The 21,214-nt window shown below is 36.0% G+C and overlaps 1 protein-coding gene across 1 annotated transcript; it reads right to left on the reverse strand.

Moving 5' to 3' along the window:
- Window positions 1-6,398: 6,398 nt before the first annotated feature.
- On the reverse strand, window positions 6,399-8,012 carry LOC111051540. Its single transcript, XM_039435332.1, has one exon. It carries the CDS (start codon window positions 8,010-8,012, stop codon window positions 6,399-6,401), a length of 1,614 nt encoding a protein of 537 aa, XP_039291266.1.
- Between the last annotated feature and the right edge of the window lie 13,202 nt (window positions 8,013-21,214).

Raw genomic sequence — 21,214 nt, forward strand, 5'->3', positions numbered from 1 at the left:
TGGCGTAGAACTTTGGGGAAGTACGTCTGGTTTAAACTGTCAGAAATTATTCATTTTACAAAAACGTGCAGTAAGGTATTTGGCAAACCTGGATTACAATCAATCGTGCAGGAATGCATTCAAAGAACTACAATTACTCACTTTTCCATGTATTCATATTTACAGAGTAGTATTATACATTGCTAATAAGATTAAATCATTGAAAAAGAATTGTGATGTTCATGGTTATTCTACTCGTGGCAATGGGGACCCGTTTGTTAATTACCACAGATTGAGATTCTCTGACAAAAGTCCTAGTGTAATTGGTTTGAGACTGTTTAAAAAGTTACCAAAATGTTTATATGCCCCATCAATAAATTTTAAAAGAGAACTCTATGCATACTTAGTGAATAGGGCTTACTATAGTGTAGATGAATTTCTGAATGATGACACTTGAACTCTGCTGTTGTATTATAAATGTATTCTTACCATTGTTATATGCTTAAATTTTTTATTTTACATTGTTATTCTGTCTATTTTTATGTTTTGACTTGGCCTGTATGTTCTTTTTTGGCTCAGTAAAATTAATTTGAATTTGAATTATGGTAGATTATTTTGTTAATTTCAACACACCGATTTTTCGCCAGCACGACAACACAGAATGTTCTCTGATGGGTTGATTGGATTGGCGTATCGACGGCAGCCAGACCTGATAACAGCGCTCACACTCACATTCCGGGATGACACGTCAAGGTACGATAGGACAGAAAGCTCTATGTTTATGTAGGATTTTTTAGACATTTTAAATTGATAAATTATTTATTAATTTTGAGCAAACATAACAGATCAATGTAACTTACTGAGCACGAGGTCTATTGTACACAGAACTACTAGTTATTATTAAACAAAATTCCCAATTAAATGCTGTAGTCTTGAAGTCTTCTGGGTGATTTACAGCATTTAATTGGGATTTTCGTTCAATAATAATTATAATGTATTCATGTAAATTCATACAGTCCAGCTTTTATTTATTTATTCAATTATACAATTTTTTATTAATTTATACAGATGGGCTTCAGCCAAAAACTGTCCCAATAATGATTTATAGAATAGTCCAAATGTAGGTATCTAGTATATTTGTCACTTTTCAAATTACACCAATTTTCAACATTGTAGCTACAAATTGACCAAGTTTCAAGCATTGAGTTTTATTGGAGCTCCTTGGAAGTTACTGGTCCAGTCACTGTATTATCATATCCGCTTCACTCGCCTTATCTGCCTATAGTGAGGTCCACGTTATAATGACAGTGGAGAGAGATAGGAAAACAACGTTGCCGATCCTCTGTCTTGTCAATGCCTTCTGTAGATGGTAGCTGATACAGGTTAATTAATGTAATAATTGTCCATTCAGATGTAATAATTGTAATAATGTAATAATTGTCAATTGAATACTGAATTGTAAAGTTAAAAATATCGCTGAGGCAGTTTTGAATGAAGAACAATGTGGATTCAGAAAAGGTCGCTCATGTTCAGACAACATTTTCTCCATAAAAAGAGTGATAGAGAAAAGGAGAGAGTTTAATCTTGAAACGCATATGGCTTTCATTGATTTCGAAAAGGCTTTTGATAGAGTGAATAGAAGTATCATGTGGAAGATTTTGATTAAAAGAGGTTATCCTTTCCATCTCGTGAATGCTATAAGATCACTGTACCATGATACACAAATAATAATCAATACAGGTGATAAACGACTGGACGAAATGGTAGTCAACCAAGGAGTGAGACAAGGGTGTAGTTTATCACCCACTTTATTCAATATATATCTTAACCACATTTTCCAAAAATGGAAATGTAGAGTAGGTTTAGGAATAGAACTTGAAAAGAACGTTCACCTGAATGCATTGTTATTTGCTGATGATTTCTGGATAGTGCAGGACAATGAAAATGACCTCCAAAGATCAGTCCATATCCTCAATAAAATAGGTCAGAAATATAATTTAAAAATATCAAATAAGAAAACAAAAATTATGGCATTCAGAGGCAAATATCCGGTCAGATCAAAAATTGTTATTAATAATACAGTTTTGGAACAAGTTTCTCAATATACATATCTAGGAAGTGACATTAGTTACAAAGATGAATTGGATATTGAGAAGAAAATAGGAAAGTTCCAAATGATATGTGGAAATATCAGCAGGACTTTGGGTAAAAAAGCTAGAACAGATACAATTATGAAATTTTATAAGGTAATGGCCGCTCCAGTCCTCCTCTATGGTAGTGAATCATGGGTTACTACAAAGCCACTTGAAAGTAGAGTGCAGGCAGCCGAGATGAGATTTCCCCGAAGAACCAAGGGATGTGACAGAAGAGATCATTTCAGGAATGAAGATATTAGGAAAGAATTGAAAATCTGCAGCATGAATGAAAGAGTTAAGGAGAATCAGCATCAATGGAGGGAGCATGTTCAAAGAATGTCAGCTGAAAGAATACCATTAAAAGTCTATAATTATCAGCCAGTAGGCAAAAGAGATGTTGGCAGACCACGCAAGCGTTGGCAATAATAGGATTTTTTTATGTTTATTTGAATAATTGGCTAGATGTGAGTCAGAACAGGTTAAAGCCTAATCCTTGTTTTGTAAGAAGAAGAAGATTGTCCATTCTAGTTTAAAATGATCGATTATATTCTATTGGGCAAGAAATTATATTTTTCAATAATCTCATAATGAATTTTTATAATAAGGATGAAATATTTTGTTAATTCATTACTACATTGGCAAAAGCCGATTTGGCACCAGAGCATAGCTAGGAAGAGATATCGCTATCCGCTTTGTTGAAAGATAGACAAGGATAACAATACCATTGCTAATAGAACCCAGCCATTATAACGTGGAACTCACTATAGACAGGCTCCGCCCCCTGCACCCCCGGCTGGATGATCCAGAGAAATGAAAAAACCATGGACTAAAAACAATCGTGCGTTTTCAGAAACAAAATTTATCTCATATTCGACTGATATTTGCACCATAGATAGAGCCTGACCTGAGAAATGTCGGAGCCAAATTTGGCACGCTCAGCTACTATACATGGTGAGTTATGCAGCTTCAAACATACAATTTTAAAATTTCAAACGCCCATATCTAATGAGCGGTAAGGAATTTTGCAAATCTGTTTCCACATTCTTGTTACTCACATCAAAGAGCATATAGTCACGAAGTTTGAGCAATTTTCATATTTTATTAAAAATTAAGAAAAACTATGGACTAACACCATCGTGAAATACACTGGAACATAAATTATCTCAGATTTGGCTGAAATTTACACTATACATAAAGCTAGACCTGAGAAATGTCGTGCCAAATTTGGCATCCTCAGCTTCTATACAAAGTGGGTTATGATGCAGCAATCATGGAATTTTGAAATTTTCAAATGGTCATATCTCTTGAACTCTAAGGAATTTTGCAAATATGATTCCAGATTCGTGTTTCTGGCATCAAAGACCATCACGAAGTTTGAGCGATTTTTATTTTTCACAAAAAATCGAGGAAAACCATCGTGAAACACACTGGAACATGAATTATCTCAGATTTGGCTGAAATTTGCACTATAGATAAAGCTTGACCTGTGAAATTTTCGAGCAAAATTTGGCACTCTCAGCTACTATACAGAGTGAGTTATGAAGCTGCAAACATAGAATTTGCATATTTTCAAATGGTCATATCTCCTGAACGGTGGGAGTTTTGAAAATATGATTCCAGATTCGTGTTTCTCGCATCAAAGACCATAAGATCACGAAGTTTGAGCGATTTTTATTCTTCACAAAAAATTGAGATACCATAGACTGACTATGCATCGTGATACACACTGGAACATGAATTATCTCGGATTTGGCTGAAATTTGGACTATAGATTAAGCTGGACCTGTAAAATGTCCAAACAAAATTTGGCACCCTCAGCTACTATACCATACAGAGTAAGTTATGATGCAGCAATTATAGAATTTTCAAATGGTCATATCTCTTGAACGGTAAAGAAATTTTGCAAATATGATTCAAGATTCGTGTTCCCAGTGTGACATGGGTAGTATTTGATTACTTATTCATTGATTGATTTTTCCGTGTTAGAATAATAATTTTATTATTATTATTATTATTTAGAATAATAATTTCGTAGTTGGACTTTAGTGAGAAAATATATAATTTAGTGAGTAAGTAGTATTTTTGCAGCGACAATAAGATTCTGCTTACTTATGTCTAAACTACTCTGAGAACCAGCAAATTCAGGGATATTTGCTAGTTCTCACGGATGAGGCGGCTCCACGAGGCAAGGACAAGGCTGATGTTTGGTAGCCTGTAGATATTTTCCCAGAGGAATACTGCAGACCTGGCAAGTACCCGCTTGCCGAATCTCGTGAGAACCGACTCTTCCACTAGCAGTAGTTAGGCCTTCTGGCACACTGACGTAGAGAAGGGGAAGTTTTCCGGACGGAAAACCTCCAGTCGTTAAACAACCGAGGTACCAAGTGGATCAAAATCCATACCTTATTGCAAAAAGTTAAGTTATTTTTCCGGCATTATGATATACTTGAGTGTCTTGTGGTTTGGGATTACGGTGGGAGTGATAGCTTTGGGTAAGTGCCAAAATTTCTAGCTCCTTATAAAACATTTTCTCCCGGCCGAGACCCTAATTAGTAAAATTCTTGTTATAGTGAAATTTCTAGTTAGCAGAATCTTATTGGCAGGTAGTTTTTGTAGGAATAATATTTTGATAAAATGTACTGCATATTTCGTTCTTTAAATTTCAAGTAATTGACATAATAAATGAGAAATTCTTTAGGTAATACAATGTTGTTGTCTATCCAGTTCCCATGACTCCTTTGGAGTAGTAATAAGATATCTTCAACCCCCATCAAGGGCGGTTACAAAACTGGTGGCGTGCGGTGGGATAGACTGCAAAAATGTCTATCGAACCAGATCGGAGTCATGGGACAAAATTCACTGTTAGAAACGAGAAAATAATAGAACATTTTAATTGGAAAATAGATTTAATTGAGAAAGTGAATGTTGATTACTCTATTATAATCAGATCTTAGATGGAAATAGAATTGTTAGATTAATAGAAATAAGATTTTTCAGAGAAACCATTCAAAATATTTAAGATTTCAAGTCAACCCTTCAAGATGAATCCAGTACCACGTGATCTACCTGTTCAAAATGTAGATAGATCAGAAATAGAGTGTTTACAAGAACAATTGAGACAACTTAGGGCACAGTCAGAACGTGAACACTTAGAAAAAGCTAGATTAAAGCAAGAGTTAGACACTGTTAATGCTTCAAACAGTCAACAGGTTCGACCAACAACTTTAATATGTAAGGATTTAGGTTTACAATCACTTGTAAGAACATTCTCAGGTGAAGAAGGTGGAAAAACAGTAGAGGAATTTATTCAAAATTTAAAATTTGTAGCACAGTCCGGTAATTGGTCTGATAACGATAAAAAGCTCATAATGCAAATTTAAAACATCTGGGGCCGCGTCTGTCTGTTTGAACACTCATCCGAATTATTATCCGAGGGAGCAACTTTTGTTGAGTATGAAAAAGTTCTTCTAGAAAGATTCAAAGAGTTACGAGAACCTGAAAGTCATTTATTCGCGTTGAGTGCGATTAAACAACACCGGAATGAGCCAATTCGCGCGTATGCGGATCGCTGTCGAGAATTAGGCTTAAAAACAATACCAATCCCCAAAGATCGTCCTACAGAAGCTAAACTACACTAGCATCAAAGACCATAAGATCTCGGAGTTTGAGCGATTTTCATTTCTCACAAAAAATTGAGAAATACTATAGACGACTACTACGTAGGCCTATGGTGGTTCAGAAAATTTTCTTGGCACCACTATTTATAGCAACACTTGACAAATATATGCCTCCAATGAAATAGTACACAACATAATATATTTTTTCAAAATATATATATTTTTTGACAACACTAGTAGTTCTGTGTGGTTAATTCCATGAGAGCTAGGAGGACCGCAATATTTAGAACTGGTTAACATGTATGATATATGAGCTGTGTGAAGGTAACAAAAACGAGAGCTTTTCAGCTTTACGTACGAGAGATGGTTGTTTATGGTCAGCCGAGTGCTGAAGACTGAGGTTGTGGAGGGAGTAGCCTTCTTCTCCAAAAGCAATGAGGGTGAAGCGGGGGAAGGGGGACTGCATGAACAATTCTGTCTTTCTTATCTCTCGAGTATTCTTAACATTCCGCCCACCAAACAAAGCATGAGTTTCATAATTTTGAAACTGTAGCACATGAGAAGTAACACACAAAGTATTGCACAAACTTGATGAAGAGACAATGCACATAATTAATTACGATGAGTTTTACACATAAGCGGTGAACACATAATATTCAATCTCTATTTACAAAAAATGTCTCTCAGAGAGAGGGTGCCAAATAAAGCTATTGGCAACACTATGAGTTTGTTTACAGGTCACGTGAGGTGGCCGCAGGCGGTGCGAATCAATGCCACTCTTACTACTTGGTCTTGTCCGGGAAATATTTGTTCGACTATGCCTAGAGGCCACAATGTGGGCGCGGTACTCGTATTCTTGATAAGCACTATGTGACCCACTTTCAAGGGTTCTGAGGGGGTCTTCCACTTGTTTCACTGCATAAGCGTATGTAGATATTCTGTACTCCATCGATTCCAAAACATCTGCACAATTCGGCGTAGATGAGTCCATTGCTGCCGTACGGGGGTGGTAGTATCCAGCGGGATCTCTACTGCTTGTAGCAACGGTCGGCCAATAAGAAAGTGACCGGGTGTCAGCAGAGGTCCTGTGAGGTCCCGGTGTCTTGTTGGGGTCCTGTGAACGCTCCAATAGAGGACGACTATTCATAATTGATTCAATACGAGAGAACACTGTGAAATACTCCTCCTTTGTCATTGGATTATCACCAATTCGAATTTTCAACAGTAATTTCGCTGATTTAATATTTGCTTCCCAAATACCGCCAAAATTGGGTGCGCTAGGTGGATTGAAGTGCCAGGTTACTTCACGTTGTACAAGAGCACTAAAAATGTCAGTCTTATTGTCAGCCAAGAATTTCGAGATATCTGATAATTTTTCAGCAGCTCCAACGAAGTTCAATCCGTTGTCAGAGTATACGTGAGAAGGTAGGCCTCTACGAGATGTGAATCTATCGAAAGCGGCAAGAAGCGATTCAGTGGTCAGCTCCGATACATATTCCAAATGAACAGCTTTCACCGCTAAGCATATGAACAATGCAAGATAGCCCTTATACACTCTCGGTTTTTTGAGTGAGCTGCACTTCGTATTGAAGGGGCCAGCGAAGTCAACTCCTACATGGACGAATACAGATGAGGCATTCACACGAAAATGGGGAAGATCTGACATGATTGGCTGCTGAGGTTGAGCTCGCATGCGAGTACAACAGACACAATGATGCAATCTGCTCCTTATGAGGTTGCGCGCTGATATAATCCAATATTTGCGAGCCACTAGTGACTGAGTTGTGCGAGGTCCGACGTGAAGATGATCTCTGTGAGTCTGATCACAAATCAGAGTGCTTAAATGAGATAACTTTGGCAACAACAGTGGATGACGGCTGTCATACGGAAGGCTGGAGTTGCGGAGGCGTCCGCCCACCCTGAGAAGACCGGAAGAATCGACGAAAGGCGAAATAGAGAGCAGTTCTTGTGGTGGAGTTTCTTCCTTGCTGAGAAGCTTCAATGTTTCCGCAAAATAGAAGGCCTGTGTCAACCTGACGATACACAAGATAGCCGAATGACACTCGGCAACAGATGGCAGAGGTGGAGCAGTGCGAGCAGCGCGAGCGCCTAGTGCTGTATGGCTGCGAAGATTGTGTTCCCTCACTTTTTTCAGCTTACAATTTTCTATGAATCGCAACACATAGGCAAATACACGTGTTGCCTTGTGTATATTGGAGTATTTCTCGAAACATTCAAGAGCGTGTGGTTTATTTACTACAGTAGTAGTGAGAATTGACATTGGTGGCTTCAGTTCAGACTCATCGACAATTTTGTTGACCCTTGAGATTGGCAAATCCTTGAATTGGACATGGTAAGATGGAGGTCCGTTCCACCAGAGTGAGTTTCCAACAATATCTTGTGCAGCAAGCCCTCTTGAGGCTAAATCAGCTGGGTTCGATTCAGTAGGTACATGAAACCAGTTTTCTGGAGAGGTTAATATATTCGAGTATTTGTGTAACTCGATTGCTTATATAAGTCTTGAGCTTGTAAGCTGGCGTTTTTAGCCAGTTCAACACCAACTTTGCGTCAGAGCACAGTCTTACATTGGAGATACTTTTTCCAAATAGAGGTATAATAACTTTATACAACTTTGACAGTAGTAGAGCTCCACATAATTCCAATCTAGGAATAGTATGTGTTTTCACAGGAGCGACTCGTGTTTTTTACATAATGAGATTCATCAATATGAATTGATCACTTGATGCAATATGAATATAGCAGACAGCACTGTAACCCTTTTCAGATGCGTCGGCAAATCCTATCAATGAGATATTGACATATGTAGTGTCAATATGACGAGGAATTTGAACATTTGAGAGAGTCAGCATTGTATTAGAAATACGATTCCACTGACTAGTCAAGTCTTCATCAAGCGGCTCATCCCAATCAATGTTGGATAGCAAGAGTAATTTAAAATAATATTTGAATGAGAATATTACAGGAGACAATAGTCCAAGCGAGTCGAACAATTCAGCTGTATACGATAGTATGGATCGTTTTGTTGGCGGTTCAGCGAACGGTGTAACAGTGTAAGAGAAAGCATCCGATGCAGGATTCCAATGAAAACCAAGAACTTTTATTTTTTGAGTCGTATCAGGAAATGGGAGAGGGTTTTCCAACATCTCGTTGGGGAATTCTTCAATTACTTCTTGCATATTAGATGACCATTCTCTCAATAAGAGTTCTCCTTTAGACATAAGTTCATTCAGCTGTGATATGAGTAATTTCGCTTCACATAGGCTAGAGGCGCCAGATACAATATCATCAACATAAGTGTGTTGGCGAATCACATTGACAGCTAATGGAAATTCATTTTCATAATCATGGGCTAATTGAAGAAGTGTTCTTTGAGCTAGAAAGCTGCTTGACGTCATTCCATACGTGACTGTGTTGAGTTCAAATTCTATCAGCTCTTCTTGGGGTGAACTACGATAGAATATGTGCTGAAATTTTCTATCTTCTTTTCTGATTGAAATTTTCCTGAACATCATTTTAATTTCGGATGTAATGGCTACTTTGTGAGTTCTGAAACTCATTAATATGTGAGTAATATCATGCTGTAATTTAGGCCCAACATGAAGTGATTCGTTCAGAACAGTTCCATTATTACAAGGCGCTGATGCATTAAAGACTACTCTCAATTTGGTTGTTGAACTGTCTTCTTTCTGAACACAGTGATGCGGGATAACATAATTAGATGAGTGTGAAGCTTTGAACATGTGTTCTAATTTCACGTACTGTCTCATGAAATCATGATATTGTTTATGAACATTTTCGTTTGATGCTAATCTTTTCTCTAGTGAGGTATATTTCTTCATTGAGGAGGTGCGGTTGTCACCCAATGACACATCTTTAGTTTTGAAAGGCAATGCAACTTCATAGCAGCCAGACGGCCACCGAGTGGTGGTTTCTGTGTAGAGATTTTCACAATATGCATGAGAAGGATTCTTTTCAACTTCTACTGAAACCTCTTCAGTCTCCCAAAATTTTTCAATCAACTGGTTGATTGGTTTAACATAGGTGAGAAAGCTAGTAGCCTTATTGACACTTGAGACAGGTTCATTAGAATCAGCTTTGCCAATGATAATATACCCAAATACTGTGCTCAATGCTCCAGGCGAATTGGGATATAATTTAGTAATTCCATGAGATTGAGCAGATAACGTATGGAGAAAGGAGTCAGCTCCTAATAACAAGTCAACTTTATTAGAGATGTGAAACTTATCATCAGCCACTTTCAAGTTTGAAAAATGTTCAAATACTTCAGGGTTCAATGAGACCATGGGTTGGTTACATGTGATGACTGATAAGACAGTGGCTTTAGTACTCAATCTAAATTCTGGTTTGAGCCTCGAGGATTGAAGGAAGAGAACAAACAGCTGCATGATAGAATTCGTGAGCTGGAGGTGTCTTGTCACCTGAAGGTCGATGACCTTGAGCAATATGGGCGCCGACATTCCATACGTATTTTTGGGATCCTGGAGAGCTACAAAGTAGACACAGACCTGCTGGTGCTCGATGTCTTCAATAAGAAGCTGAACGTGCCCGTGACTCTGGCGGATGTCAACCGCTCGCATCGCATTGGAAGGCGTCAACCACCTCAACAAGGAGAAGCTAAACCCAAGGACCGACCCATCATAGTTCGACTCTGCAGCTACCGGACCAGGAAGATGATCTTTGACGCTAAGAGGAAGCTGAAGGGTTCCAGCGTCACCATTTGCAAAGATCTGACTGCGGAGCGTCTCAAGATCCTCAATGCTGCGGCCGACCGGCATGGGCACAGGAATATCTGGTCATCTGATGGGAGGATTAAGATCTCTATCGGCGAGGGAGGTTCCAAAAGGGTCCACACAGTCGAGAGGATGAACGTCCTTAAAAAAATAAAGGTAAATTGAATAATTTCAGGATTCGATGACTAAGGTGCCCTTCACTACAATAATAGGGAATTCATATTGTCACAATCCAGCCCACGTTGAGACATCATGTGTCAAAATCCAGCTCCATGGGGGGGACACGGAAATATATAATTATTGATTTTGAATCATAAGACAATAAACTAAGATTATAATCGTTCAACCATGAGTACGATTTCTTTGTATAGAAGGCCTTACCTTGTGTTGGCAAATATTGCAGCCTATTTTGCTCCGTGGAGGGGGTGAATGTACAGTAAAAAGGGAATCAATAATTAAAATGGTTGGATTAAAGAAAATGATTGAACAGTTACAGTATTTGAGGTTATAATTTAACAGTATGTAGTTAAGGTTGTCTAACCTTCGTTTAGCCAAGATATTGGTATCATTAAATTCGGAGTGTTTAAGTAGAATGACTGGTGTACGGATGAAACAGATTGAAAAAATTAATTTGCTCAATAGAGGGTTTGGCGGTCTACAAAGGTAGCCGAAGTAAGGGCTGTGAATTTCTAACTTAACACTGTAGGTGATTATATAATGAGATGGAATCAAATCCAATTCGATAAGAAAATGCAGTTCAATTTGAATCTGCTGAGTATGATTAATGCTGTCACTAGGATCAGACAGAGATAGTAATTTAGAAGTGAACTTTTTCTCCAAATAATGACTAATATATTTAGAATACAATAATTGTGCTATAGTTGGGAAAGATATTAGACCGCATAAAACAACAGACAGAATAGCAAATCCATGCGAAGCGGGTCTCTGATAAATACTATGGGTTATATGAAGGCAAAATGCTGAACCAAAATAGTAAATATTTCGAGTACCGAGTTTAATTCTAATGCTGTCTATACGATCTATTACCTCTCCTTGCGACGTTGATCGGCTGATGATACATTGGCTGGTGGGCTAGTGAAAGTGGATATTTTTTTTGATTCTGCAGGATATTCGCAATAAGAGGATTTAATATTTGATAAGAATATCAGCCACCATTTACCATCAGAAGAAATAATAGTCTAATAATAGATACTATACTCAATAATGTCCGACTATTGCAAAACGGGATGTGTCTTGCACGATCAATATGTGTCAGACGAGAAAGAACGAATTTGGAGGTGTAATGGAGTAAAACCAGTTTAATGAAATGGTAATATGGATATATTCTGAAAGATATACTTTTACAGCAGATATTGAATAAATTAATGAACAGATTTTACAAGTTATGATTTTTAATGGATACAGAATGAATATTGATTGATAGCGGATTTGAATCTTTAAATTATAAATAATTTATACGCTGTGTAATTTTTGTAGATTAACGGGGATCCCCTTTTATATAATTCGAATAACTTACGTAGACTTTTGTTTCCATTTTTTGTTTCCGGAATATATTCGGCCATAGAATATATTGTTCCGGCTGGATCCTTCCATGTGGCGGAAAACGTCAAACAGACCTCACTAATAAAATTTCAAGGTTTATTCAAATGAAATTGAAAATTTTAGTTTCACCAGTTATTATAGGAACTTTAAAACAACTTTCAAAACAGAAAGACAAAGATTGAATTACATTAAACAGAAATAAAAGCTTTTGAACAATTAAGTACATGGACTAGGTCTGCATCCTACCGATGATTTCTGCAAAATGGCCTCGAGTCTTCCTCTTCTCTTTTCCACTTGAGTTTCTTCTTCGAAATTTAACTTGCCAAATTTACATATTAATTCAGGATTGGTCAGATTCTGTGATGTAACCAATATGCTGAAAGGGTGGTGTCAATGTGTCCAACTTTAAAGCTTTCAAATAGGGCGAAATTCCTGATGTTATGTTGCTCCAAATTATCATTTAGTTCCATATAATTATAAGAATACACAAATAAATAATAACATTTCATCTATGGTGATATGCATTTGTAAATAACTTCAAAGGGTAGCTAATTTTCATAGAACATAGATGTGCTTTTATAACATAGAGTAGACATATAAGAATATACATGCTTGTGATAATAACAGACATAATAATAATTAATTTTTTTTTTTGTTTATGGTTTTTTATATGTTAGAATATCGACCCTCAATCATCATATACTGGCTAAGCTAATCTGTCTTCATATTTCTAACACGTATATCTTTATGATAGTTCACTAAATAAATATTCAGGCCTATTTGGCAAAGAAGTTAAAATATAAAAATGAAAGAATTGATATTATATAATATTTTACAATCGATCATCAGTCGAACTGCCTTCTCAATTGGCTACTTGTTGACAAGTTAGCTTTGGTCTGTTTTGGGGTTATGTTTTGGTTCAAAACTAACCTTCAAATATTGTATTACTGATCAAATTAATGAACATACAAACATATATGGTTTTTTCCGTTGACAAAATTTTTGAAAGGTATATAATTACTGATTTTTTTGTTTTATACTCTGTAGGTTAGATAACAGGCATCTATCTACCTCAGATAAGATTGTAGTGATTTTCGGTGATGGAATTTATTTTGTTCTTATAACGGCCTATGAATGAATTGATTTATAGTTTGAGGGCTATACAATCTTTTGGTACATCACAAAAGTCCCTCTAAATCGAATCTGCAGGTTCATGATTCAGGAACAGGATCTATGAGCACGCAGGCTCGATTTACTCTAGTACCAAATGATTGACTCTGTATCTGCTATCTTACATGGCTGGTCTCAATTAACTGAGCAAATGTTTGGTTCCTCAAACACAAAACTGTTTCAAAGTGCACTAGATGGTACGCAGACTCATCTGGTGCAAATTAAGGTGATGAGGTACCCCTTAATGGCACGCAGGCCATTGGTGGTAACCTTTAGGAGTGAGGTTCGTCCCTCTAGCTTTTTTATAAATTTTATAGAGTCAAGCTGATTTTTTCAGGTGAGTGTGAATGATACAGCAATACATTTACCTCAAAGTATAGATTTTCTGCATTTTGCCATGCAATACAATGTTTAAAACATAGATGCGACTTCAATGGTTAATCGATATCGGGTAGCTAATTACTGGCTACTTTTCTTTTGAGCAATCATGTGTACTGAGTTGATGTTTTCATTAGATACCACCTGTCCTGAATGACCCTTACACAAAAATAGATATAGAACATTTATAACGTTCAAATTTTGGCTAACTTTACATTAATCAGTAAGTATTATGTTGTTCAAATTTGATACAGACTGGATGAATCATATCTTTTTCACAATTTTGAACTGTTTCTTCATATCATTGAGGTTATGGGTTGATATCTAATTCTTTTTCATGCAACAATATAGAATATACATATTAAATAAACATAAAATTATTTTTTGGTTTTTCTTACTGGTTTTTTACATAATACACACTCATAAACACAATATTATCTCGAACAACTAATGAATGGTAATTCTACAATGTATCTACCAGTATTCAAACAGTTGATTTGTATATCTCCTCACAAGCCATTTCACTTTCCAATAATTTTTTTGTCCTAGGTGGCTCTTCTACGACTCAAAATTGCTTCACCAACTCTTCTGAATTAGCATTGGAATACATGCACAGATTATTTGAGATAGTAGAACTCTCCTCTGATACCTTACCCATCAGGCAGTAGCCCCATACTGTTTCTAGGGCAGATGGTGTACCCGCTGGACCAATCACCTTTCTTCCAGTCAGAATGAAGGGGAAGTATTCAGCACCCAATAAAATATCAACCTCCTCTGAGAGGAAAAATTCAGAATCTGCTAGCTCCAGTCCTTCAATATGTGCCCAGTACACATTTTTTATCTGATTTGTAGCTGCTATTTTTTTGACTCCCGACGCGGTAATTTTTAATGAAGGGGAGTTCGGTGTTTCGAATTCACAGTTAGCAATTTCATCTATCACTTCTAGTTTAGTATCAGATAATCCATAGATTGGCAAACTGTGTGTTTTCTGTACCACTAAACCCAGTTTTTTCATGCATAGCCTTGTAATTAATGACTTGGTGCTTGCACTATCTAATAACACTTTGACCTTATGATAATTGCCTTGATTACTTCGAACTCCCAATTTAACAGTTGGTAACAATACTAAGGAACTGTTCACATTCGAAAATACTTCCTTAGCTAAGTCAGTAACAAATGTTTGATGGCTTTGATCAGCGACGTCGTGCCCGTCTACCCTGCTCATTTGTTTATTACCGGCCAATGTGTTGGTGTTTTCAACAGGCGGGTGTCTCGGCTCTAAATGGAGGAGCGAATGATGACGCGAATTACAGTGACTGCACGGCTTCCTTCTTCTACAATCTCTAATAAAGTGCCCTGCCAATAAACAGCCGATACATAGTTTCCATTCTTTTACACGTTTCAATCTATCAGATGGTTTCAGTCATTTCAGGATTCGATGACTAAGGTGCCCTTCACTACAATAATAGGAAATTCGTATTGTCACAATCCAGCCCACGTTGGAGCGTCATGTGTCAAAATCCATCTTCATGGGGGGGACACGGAAATATATAATTATTGATTTTGAATCATAAGACAATAAACTAAGATTATAATCGTTCAACCATGAGTACGATTTCTTCGTATAGAAGGCCTCACCTTGTGTCGGCAAATATTGCAGCCTATTTTGCTCCGTGGAGGGGGTGAATGTAATGGACATCCTGTTTGTGAATGACCTTGAGAGGTTGTGAATGAAAGTACTACATAATTTCGCTCCTGGGTTTTGGAAGATTTTGTGTTATAAATAGTCACGGATAAGTACAAATCACGTTTTATCATTTTGTTTTAGATTTTAATTCTCAATTCTATTTTAAAAAGCCAATCACCGTTTAGAGGTTAGATTGAGGTTAGGTTTTCGAGATTTAAAAATAAACATAGATAGTTTACTTGACTAAAATTATAACCAAATTAAAATCCTATCATTTATAAATCAATTATTATTATTGCAAGTAATATAATTTCTTAGATAGGAAGATGAGCTCAAGTAGAACACCGAAGGTTAATAATAGAAATGTAAACATAGCAGGAGTACTTACGCGTTCCCAAAACCAAAATTCAAAAACGCCAAAACCAAAAACCCCAGTTCTTCAAACTACTTTAGCCGAAAAAGTTGCTCAACTACAAAGTAGCCACAGTAATTTGAAAAACCAATTAGAAGTAACTTTAAAAACGTCTGAGGAAGAAAGGTTGGGGATGGTAGAAGAAATTAAATCTTTGGAACTGATTATAAAATTACAAGATGAAGACCATAAAAAAGAAATACTAAATCTAAAAAATCAATGTAGTCTAATGTCGGAGGAAATAAAGAAACTAAAATCTAAATTTGATAATACTAAATGTATGATAGAACCTCCGTCCAAATGCAAAAAAATAGAATCTAACCTAAATGATGGGAAATGCTCTGAAAATGGTCGAAATAAAACGTACAGTGAGGTTTTGAAGACAGCAACCAAAAATATAGCTGAGGGAAATAAAGATAGGAAAGGGAGAGTTCTGCTACTGACGTCCAGTCATGGACGTGATTGCAGTGATCTCCTTGATAAAAGATTAAAAAATAAATTTGATGTCCAATGTTTTTTCAAGCCAAGTGCATCAATTAATGCAGTTGTAGAGTCAGCTAGGGAACAAACTAAAGACTTTGATGGAAATGACTATCTAATTGTACTGGGTGGCTCAAATGATATAAATGAACCTAACTTGAATCATCTTCCTCAAGTAACAGGAAAAATCAAGGAAATTGTGCCACTCAGCAAAAAAAAAAACTTAATAATAAGTACTATTCCTAATAGGTTTGATAGGCCAGAATTAAATGAAGCAATCAATTCGACAAACAAATCAATCCATAATACAATCAACAGCCTAAAAAATAAGAATTCTAAACAACTGGGGATTTGTTTTCTAAATGAAAGGCTGAAAAGACATAACTTCACTAATCATGGGTTGCATCTAAATCGATCTGGCAAAGTAATCTTTTGTAATAGATTGGCAGAGCTGATTGAAAGCCGTTTGCAATCCTCTGGTTTAAAAACAGTCAAAAAAACAAATAAAGATTTTTTAGTAAATTGGCTCAAAACAGGGAAAGGGAAATAGCTACAAATGCTAGAGATAGAGTAGCACAAGATGGTAAGGTTTTTAGTATTTATCATCAAAATATTCAGTATCTTCACAACAAAATTGACAGATTAGAAGTATTTCTTAAACAGGAGGATCCTGACATTGTTATTTTCACAGAGCATGGCTTAAAAATAAAGGAAATAAATCAAGTTAGGATTCCAGGCTATTCACTGAGATCAGAATTTTGTAGAATAGCTCATAGAAGTGGTGGTGTATGTATATTCACTAGCAATGATAAACATACCCAAACTTATGAACTGGATTTTGTTAAGAGATTTTCTGTTGAGATGGATTTAGAGGTGATGGGACTAAGGTTAAAAATTGATGATCGATTTGAGGTAGTAGTGTTAGGTATCTATAGGTCACCAAATGGAGACTGGCAAAAATTTTGTGAGCTGCTCCATACACTTTTGGAAATTACAACCGCTCGTTTCACAAATGTTATAGTAGTGGGAGATTTCAATACCGATTTTGCCAGGCAGGATAAAATGACAGAGGATATTAGAGATATTATTAATATGAATAAGTTAGAAATTGAGGTCCACGAATATACAAGAGTAACTCGAACTTCACAGACAATTATTGATAATATCCTCACAAATATAGAAGGTTGTAATGTCAGGTTAGGTAGCTCAGATCTATCAGATCATAACTATCAAATTTTAGATGTTAAGTTGCAGGGCCAGAATCCAAGCAGAAAAAAAACTTTTGTGAAAGAAATTCAGCAATATGAGCTAGGAATTATAAATTGTTTGAAGCAGGAACTGCTTCGAGAAAATTGGAGTAGTGTTTATAACAGTTGTAACCTAAATTACAAATATAAGCAATTCATTGATACTCTAAGATTTCACATTAGTGTATGCTGTCCGATAAAAAAAGTCAAAGTAAAAAGTAAATTAAACAAAGTAGATGAATGGATAACTGAAGATATCCTTACTCGAAGAAATATTGTTAGGGAAGCTTATGAGGAATTTAAATTAGTGAGGGATGTTCCGAGTGAGGTCAAATACAAATGTCTAAAGAAAAACTATGCAAAAGAAGTGAGGAAAGCTAAGTGTAAGAAAACAGCTGAAATATTAACAACTAGTACCAATTTCAACTCTGCTGTTTGGGAGGTAATTAATAGAAATAGGAGAGCAGCTCAAAAGGATACAGTTACTAATGTCCCTAGGATAATCGATGAACATGGAAATTATATGGATGATAGTATAGACATTTGTAACTTTTTCAATAAATATTATCAACAGGTTGCATATAATCTCCAAAAGTCACTGAACACTAATACTTATAATACAACTACATCAAATGCTGAGCCAATTGAAAAGGTATTTAAATTTCATCCATTATCAAGAGATGAGTTGTCAAGAATAATAAAAAATATTAATAACAAAAAAACAGTAGGATTGGATGGGGTCTCAAGCAAAATTTTAAAAGAATGTGAAAATGAATTACTGGACCCTTTATTGCATCTCCTTAATACTTCACTAGAGCAGGGTATTTTCCCTGATGATCTGAAACAAGGAAAAATTTTGCCAATTTTCAAGAGCGGTGATTCTGAAAGAGTTGAAAATTATAGACCCATTAGTATTCTAAATGTAATAAGTAAAATTTTTGAAAGAGTAGTTTTAAATAGGTTATTGATGCACCTGGAAGAAATTAATTTCATATGTGATGAACAGCATGGGTTCCAGAAAGGGAAATCTACTAAGACTGCAATAGTATCCCTTGTTGAAAGACTAATAGATATAATAGATTCAGGTGAGAAGGCATACTAAAAACTGTAGGTGTGAATGGTATGAAACTAAAATGGTTTGAATCATATTTCATAGGTAGAAACCAGTGTGTTGAGCTTACCAAGGTTGATGGGAATGAAATAGTAAAAATTAAATCTCAAAAACTGGAGTTCCAGGCTGGAGTACCTCAAGGCTCAATTCTGGGTCCCTTACTGTTTCTGTTGTATGTGAACCAATTACCAAAAGAGTTAAAAGATCACAGAGCTCTGTTGTTTGCTGATGACACATCGCTTATCTTCAACAATTATTTATTAGATAGTCTAGAAATAAATGCTTTTACTGGAGTACAGTCAATTGTCCAATTCTTGAAGCAAAGGCAATTAACAATAAATAGTAAGAAATGTCAATTCCTACAATTCAAAAGTTAATATAATTCAGTAGAGGATAGAGGAATAAATGTGTTTGTAGAGGAAAATGAATTAGACCAAGAAGAGAAAGTAGCATTCTTGGGAATTTTATTGGACAGGAAATTAACATGGCATCCTTACATTGAGAGGATACGTAATAAGATATCATCTGGGGTATTTGTCCTGCGGCAGCTTGCTAGGCTGAATGATAAAAAACTACTGTTAACTGCTTACCATGGACTTATACTATCTCATATTAGGTATGCTATTTTAGTATGGGGTAATTCATCTCAACAAAATATGGACAGAGTGTTTAAGATTCAAAAGAAGGCACTCAGATGTATAGAGAAAGTGAATAAGTTGGACTCTTGTAGGCCTTTATTTAAAAAGCTTGGTCTATTAACTGTGCCATCTTTGTATGTATATGAAGTTGTAATGCATGTGAAAAAGAGTGGTGTGATCCAGAATTCAGATGTTCATGAGTGTAATATGCGAAACAGAGCAGATTATCATAAAATGGGTCACAATAGTAGGTTATTTGAACAAGAACCAGATTATATTGGTAGGAAATTTTATAACAAGCTACCTCAAATCTTGAAAAGTGATGATGATTTGAAGATTTTCAAAAAACAAATGAAAAAATATTTTAGTTGATAAAGCTTTTTATAGTGTACAAGAATTCCTTTCAAACCTAAACTAGGTTGAACTACTAGTGTTAGAATTATTATGTAATAACATGACTTGTCTTATACTCCATGACTGGAGTCTTTAGGACGTAATCTGAAAAAAAAAATAAAAAAATAGTAAAAAGGAAATCAATAATTTAAATGGTTGGATTAAAGAAAATAATTGAACAGTTACAGTATTTGAGGTTATAATTTAACAGTATGTAGTTATAGGTTAGGTTGTCTAACCTTCGTTTAGCTGGGATATTGGTATCATTAAATTCGGAGTGTTTAAGTAGAATGACTGGTGTATGGATGAAATAGATTGAAAATACGGGCAAAAGTTTTATGTGACAACGACTTTGAGTGGTAAAATAATTTTAATGTGAATATTCATTCGTATAGTAGGAAGAAGGATGGAATAATAGTAACAATTTAAAACATTTATTTATACAAAGAATTATATTGAAAACATTAATTCATACAAAGAATCTCGCACTGAACCACAACATTGTGATTACTACAACATAACTTATCCACTTATGCATGATTATATTGTGATTATGCATTATTGTGATTACTACAACATTCACATTCACAACATTTCACAACCTTATTCACCTAAGCAGGCGCAGTCGCAGGAGATTGCTTGCGGCGCCTGTGCAGGTTGACTGCTCCGTTTCACTCTCTCTCCAGGTGAATGCCTTCGGGCTGCTGCTTTGCTCGCCACTGCTCCTATTCGTGCTCTTTCCAGACAACTGTGAACCGAAACGAACGCTCTCACTCGCTCTCATTGTGAGCGCATAACGTGGGAACGTAACACAGTTTCTTGAAGTGTCACCCGGCAAACCAATTTATAAGACGTTGTCATGTCAAAATTAATTTGCTCAATAGAGGGTTTGGCGGTCTACAAAGGTTGCCGAAGTAAGGGCTGTGAATTTCTAACTTAACACTATAGGTGATTATATAATGAGATGGAATTAAATCCAATTCGATAAGAAAATGCAGTTCAATTTGAATCTGCTGAGTATGATTAATGCTGTCACTAGGATCAGACTGAGATAGTAATTTAGGAGTGAACTTTTTCTCCGAATAATGACTAATATATTTAGAATCCAATAACTGTGCTATAGTTGGGAAAGATATTAGACCGCATAAAACAACAGACAGAATAGCAAATCCATGTGAACCGGGTCTCTGATAAATACTATGGGTTATATGAAGGCAAAATGCTGAACCAAAATAGTAAATATTTCTAGTACCGAGTTTTATTCTAATGCTGTCTATAGGATCTATTACCTCTCCTTGTGACGATGATCGGCTGATGATACAGGATTTACTCCACCTCGGTGTGGTGGGCTACTGGCAGTCAATATTTTATTTGATTCTGCGGGATATTCCCAATAAAAGGATTTAATATTTGATAAGAATATCGGCCACCATTTACCACCAGAAGAAATAATAGTCTAATGATGGATACTTTACTCGATAATGTCTGACTATTGCAAAACAGGATGTGTCTTGCACGATCAATATGTGTCAGTCGAGAGAGAACGAATTTGGAAATGAAGTAAACCCAGTTTAATGAAACAGTAATATGGATATATTCTGAAAGATATACTTTTGGTACTCTTTGATTGAA

The sequence above is a fragment of the Nilaparvata lugens genome, chromosome 9 (assembly GCF_014356525.2).
Source record: "Nilaparvata lugens isolate BPH chromosome 9, ASM1435652v1, whole genome shotgun sequence".
Lineage (NCBI taxonomy): Eukaryota > Metazoa > Arthropoda > Insecta > Hemiptera > Delphacidae > Nilaparvata > Nilaparvata lugens.

Coding starts and splice junctions, on each gene's coding strand:
- LOC111051540 (XM_039435332.1), bottom strand. CDS start 8,012: ATGTCAATTCTCACTACTACTGTAGTAAATAAACCACACGCTCTTGAA.